The 5,592-nt window shown below is 44.0% G+C and overlaps 1 protein-coding gene across 1 annotated transcript; it reads right to left on the bottom strand.

Annotated features, from left to right (window-relative positions):
- Positions 1-1,753: 1,753 nt before the first annotated feature.
- On the bottom strand, positions 1,754-5,189 carry LOC121288449 (thrombospondin type-1 domain-containing protein 8-like). Its single transcript, XM_041206982.1, has 2 exons — positions 5,093-5,189; positions 1,754-3,287 (listed from the first exon to the last, which is right to left on the bottom strand). Exons 1-2 carry the CDS (start codon positions 5,187-5,189, stop codon positions 2,953-2,955), a joined length of 432 nt encoding a protein of 143 aa, XP_041062916.1. The 3' UTR covers positions 1,754-2,952.
- Between the last annotated feature and the right edge of the window lie 403 nt (positions 5,190-5,592).

The following is a 5,592-nucleotide window of genomic DNA, read 5'->3' as shown; positions in this document are numbered from 1 at the left end:
CCCTAGATTCCCATTGACTCCAGTTTTGCTAGGGCTCCTTGATGCCATTCACCCATCACACCCTGTAGTCCCTGTCCTCCACTTGATTTTGGTCCAGCAATGGCTCAGTTGTAAAATTTTCATCCTCTTTTTCAATTCCCTCTATGGCCTCACCTGTCCCTATCTCTGTAATCTTCTCCAGCCCTCCTAGAACTCTACTTTCCTCCAATTCTGGTTTCTTGAGCATCCCCAACTTTCACCATTCTATCATTGGTAGCCATATCTTCAGTTGCTGAGGCCCTAAGCCCTGAAATTTCCCGACTAAATCTCTCTACCTCCCTCTCCTCCTTTAAAACTTACCTTTTGACCAAGCTTTTAGTTACCTGCCCTAATGCCTCCTTATGTGGCTCACATCAAATTTTTATTGCTCATCCCCTCTGTGAAGCACCTTGGGATGTTTTATAACATTGAGGGCACTACGTAAGTGCAAGTTGTTCTTGGTGTTGATAAATTTTGGCCAGGACACAAGAGAAGCTTCCTCTACTCTTCTTCAAAATAATGTAATAAAGAGCAAATGGCACCTCAGTTAAATGGCACCTTCAACTGTGCTGCACTGTCTCAGTACCGCTCTTGGAAAGTCAACCTAGATTTTGTGCTCATGCCTTTGGAGTTGCACTTGAACACGGTCTCTGACTCAGAGGCTAGTATGCTATTACTGAGTTAAGGCTAACACCATTTATTTTTATCGCAATAAATTAATTTAAATTTTTTATGTCACCATAAAGCTAGAGCTCACCCAAGGGGCTGGGAGTTAATGCAGTTGGACTAGTGACCATGATTGCTTGTTTTGGAGGGAGGTGTGCAGTTGTATCCCCACAAGGGTCAGTGTTGGGATGATGCCCTTTTCGATATACATTAATGATATGGACCTGGGTAGACAAGGCATCATTTCAACATATGCAGAAGATGCACAACTCAGAAATGTAATAAACATTGAGGAGGGTAGTAACAAAAACTATGAGGACATAGGCAGACTGGTGAATTTCAATGCAGAGAAATGTGAATTGATACATTTTTGTAGAAAAATGAGGAAAGGCAATATAAACGGGTACAATTTTAAAGGGGTTGCAGGAAGAGAGAGACCTGGGGATGTATGTACACAAATCATTGAAGGTGGCAAGACAGGTTGAGAAGGCTTTTAAATGGAGTACAAAAATGAGGGTTAAATCACTGGATGGGCCTCAGTTGGAGTATCGTGGCCAATTCTAGGCACTGCATTTTAAGAAGAATGCCAAGGTTTAAGAGGTGCAGAGGAGATGTACTAGAATGGTACCACAGATGAGGGACTTTAATTATGCAGAGTTTGGAGAAACTGTGGTCGTTTTCCTTGAAGCAGGGAAGATTAAGAGATTTGGTAGAGGTGTACAAAATCAGGAAGGGTTGTGATAAGAATAAATAAAAAGAAACTGTTTCCAGAAGCAGATGGGTCAGTAACCAGAGGGCAACACGTGGAAACATTTTCTACAAACAGTCAGTTGCTACAATCTGGAATGCACCATCTGAAAGGGTGGTAGATGCAGATTCAAAATTAATTTTCAAAAGGGAATTAGATAAACATTTTAAGGGGAAAGAAATTACTGGGCTCAGGGGAAGAGCAGGGAAGTGGGCCTAACTGGATAGCTCTGCCAAAGAACCAGCAAAGGCAACATGAACTGAATGGCTTCCTTCTCTGCTGCGCCTATGAACATATAAGATGAAAAGTTTGATTTCTGGCCCAGTTTAGAATTTTTATTTCAGTGATAAGTTGAACACTCAACCTCAAAATAACAGAACTGGTTTGAAATAAAGATATTGGCTTTGAGTTAGATACATGGAACTACCAGTTGGTTTAGGAGCTAATCCAAGTTGGTTACCAAGCGATTTGATCAAAAAAAACCTCTCATTTTTCCTCAAGGTCCAGTGGTGGGACAAATAGAAGGCTTTGTTCCTTGCTGCTGCTCCAACTCAGTGCCGTAGTCTTCCTGGTGTCACAGACCCATATCCAGCAGCAATGACTCATCCATCAACACTCAGCATTCTCTGTATCTATATCTTCATACTGTGGTGCACTCTCAGTCATCTCACTCCTGCATCCACTCATCTGGAAACTGCGGACACAGGCTGATTGGGCCTCAGTTAAAACAAGTCAGAATTCATTGCTTCACACAAGTTTCATAATGTAGCACACTTTGAGGACTGGCTTGTAACAACGGCAATAAATACAAAAATAATGACAGACCTGACAAATGAGTGTTTTCTCATTGAAAGGGCACAAATTAGGGGCAATATCACTGAATGAGATTCTGGAAGGACAAGTAGAAGCAGACTGTTTCCAGTCATTGAAAGGTCAAGCTGAGGAACCAAAAGCACAAGATGAAATGTAAGAAATTTAGAACAGTGATCTAGAGAGACCTATTCACGCAGAGAGTTGTGAGGCTGTGGAATTCACTTCCAGGGTGAAAGGCTGAGGCAGAAATTGACTTAACATTCAGGATTAGATCGAATAGGTGGATGAAGGGCAAGGGTTTGAAGGGATATGGAACAAAGTGAGTAAACATGATTAGAACCACGTGCTAGTGTGGAGGTGAAAGTACAGCACAGGCTGGGCCAAATGGCTTGCCCCTGTGCTGTAACTTCTCTGTATTACTGTATTACAGTAATATGTAACACATAGCCCATATGTAACACATAGGAACAACCTAAACTGGGGTTCTAACATTTCAGCTGCAGAGATTACTTCCACAGGAAGCTCTCTGTCTAGATTGACAAGGGATGGTGGACGAGTATCAAAGGGAACATGAATCTGGGGTGGGGGTGGTACTGAAACACAAAGTTTAAGCAAACTCTCTGATATAGTTTATTTCTCTAAAATGATCAGAGATGTAAAGCTGATCGTTCCCCGAGCAGGAGCTGTTGCGCGGAGGGAGACACGCCCTATCCAACATCATCGATCACTGGGAGGCTATCGTAGGAATTTGCCTGAGCCGGCTTGGTATCAGCAATTCGCAGGGAGCCGGCGGCGGGCCGAGGGGGCCGGCGGCCGAATCGCGACGCCGCTGTCTCGCCGACCTCCGGTACTGGGCACTCGGTGGTCTGGCAAAACTTACAGTCGGCAAGGGCGCACGGCTTGACCTGCCAGAATTCTTCCAGGTCCACGTTTCTTTTTGCCGTCTCCGAAGACACCACGAAGTAACGGATCCGGCCTTGTTTGCCAATGTCACACATACACACCCAGGGCTCCCACTCGTTCCACTGGAAAACCGGAACACCTGGGAATACAGGAGGCGCAGATAATCAGACATAAACCTCAAGGCATCACAACTCAAGATCCTCCGAAGCAAATTGGAATCCAAGTCTCCAACGTAGATCCAGCCCGCAGAGATGGTGTTTAATAACAATGTAGAGTTGCCGAATATTTAAGACAATGATCTGTCAAACCTTTCAAATATGATGCTTCATCCAGCAAACTTTTTGATTTAATCAATTTTTAAATCCAAGGTTGTTCTATCTGCAGTTCCCCATTTCTATAGTTAGCCATTTGGAACCCATGAGATTTATATATATTTCCTGTTTTTATCATTCATAGTGATTACAGCTCAAATAGGCCATTGGTCCATCACACGAGGTAACCAGTATAATCCCACAGTCCGGTTCTAGCCTCGAACTGTTTAACATTTTTCAAACAACTATCTTATTTCTATTAAGATAATTTATGGATTTTGGCTCTACATTGGTCCCTATCAGAGATTCTAATCATTCCGTGCTAAATTTAGAATTTATTTTCGCACCAAATAATGGTCTCGTTAATTCCCTCAACAAGGAATTACTGAATGACACTCAGAAATGAAGGAGGGTCATACGGACTCGAAACGTTAACTGCTTCTCTCTCCACAGATGCTGTCAGACCTGCTGAGTTTTTCCACCATTTTCTGTTTTTATTTCATATTTCCGGCATCCGCAGTATTTTGCTTTCATCCTTCCTAAAACGTGGTTTCCGGAATTGAATGGAATAGGTCAGCTGAGGGGTAACTGGTATTTTGTAAAGATTTGGTATAGCTTCCTTGCTCCTGTACTCTATTGCTCTATTAACAAAGCCAAGGATCCTAGCTGTTCTGTTAATATCATGTTCAATTTATCCTGACAGCTTCAAGGATTTTTAAGGACCTCCCCAAATTGTACCTTTAAACTGCCTCTCCCACTCTTTCTACCAAAATATATCACTTCAAACTTCTTTGCGATAAACTTAATCGATTATAAGTCTGCCCATTTCACCAGTCTGTGTCCTGCTGATGTCTGTTACTATCACCATCATTGTTTATCACATTTCCGAATTCCGTATTATCTACAAACTTTGAAATTATGCCTTCATACCCAAGCCCAGTTCATTAATATTTCAAAAAGTCCAATGGTCCTAATACCGACCCTGGGGGAGCACCACAGTACACCTCGCTCCAGCCTACTCTCTGCTTCTGTTCCGTAGCCAATTTTGTATCCCTGTTACCATCGGTTCTTAATTTTTGGAGACTTGTTGTTCCTTAGCCATAAGTTCTAGTAAAAAAAAACCTGAATTGTTGGAGGCTGACAGAACATAAATTCCCACAATTTACTACTTTAACAGTCCTTTAAAGCAATTGGCTTCATCAATATCAAAGCAAATTTGAGAAACTCATACCCTTGTGAGCACGGCGTTGTGTGTTCCACAAAGGACCCCCACTCCCCGCCTCCATTTCACCCCACCATGGCTTTAGATTTTAACCTGGTCCCAGATAAATTCGCCCAGTGACAGAACCAAGGGAACAAATTTACACCCAGGAAATCAGCCTCGAACAAAAGAGGATCTAGTCCCAACACAGTGTTTACACAGGGAATCTCTCACATTCCTCATAGATACAACAAACAGCAGGCGGCATACAGCTAGTAAATACTCCCCAGGCCCCCTTACACCCGCAGCCCGAATCCAGGCCCCGGCCTCAGGCAGCCGGCTGACCCACAGAGAAAGACCGGGAGAACAGTCTTTCTCCAGACTGGGGCTTGGTTTGGCCCGTTAGGACCGGGAGCCGGGGTGTCAACTTACCTCTTTGCCCGGGTCCAGGTCCCACCTCCCACTCCTGGCCGGCCCCGCCCACCACCGTCGCCAGCACCAATAGGAGCAGCCGCCAGCTCGCCTCCATCTTTAAACATCAGGATGCTGTAACCGAGCAACCAAGGCGCCCCTCCCCCCAGTGCGTATACGTGTCAAGCACACCAACCTCCCCTTCCAATTTAGCTGTCAATCACAGGGGCAACCCAACAACCAGGCACAGGTACATTCCATTTTGCAGTGAAGCCAACAAGAGGAGTTAGGAACGCTAGAACAAAAATACCTGTAAAAATTCAGCAGGTCTGACAGTTGACGTTTCGAGTTCGTATGACCCTTCATCAGAACTAAGGAAGTAGAAATGAGGTGAAATATAAGCTGGTGTGGGGGGTGGGACAGGTAGAGCTCGATAGGGGGCCAGTGATAGGTGAAGGCAAAGGATAGATTGCCAAAGATGTCATTGAAAAAAGGACAAAGGGGTGTTGACGGTAGTGATA

The sequence above is a fragment of the Carcharodon carcharias genome, chromosome 15 (genome assembly GCF_017639515.1).
Source record: "Carcharodon carcharias isolate sCarCar2 chromosome 15, sCarCar2.pri, whole genome shotgun sequence".
Lineage (NCBI taxonomy): Eukaryota > Metazoa > Chordata > Chondrichthyes > Lamniformes > Lamnidae > Carcharodon > Carcharodon carcharias.
This window is presented reverse-complemented; position numbering and strand designations above follow the sequence as displayed.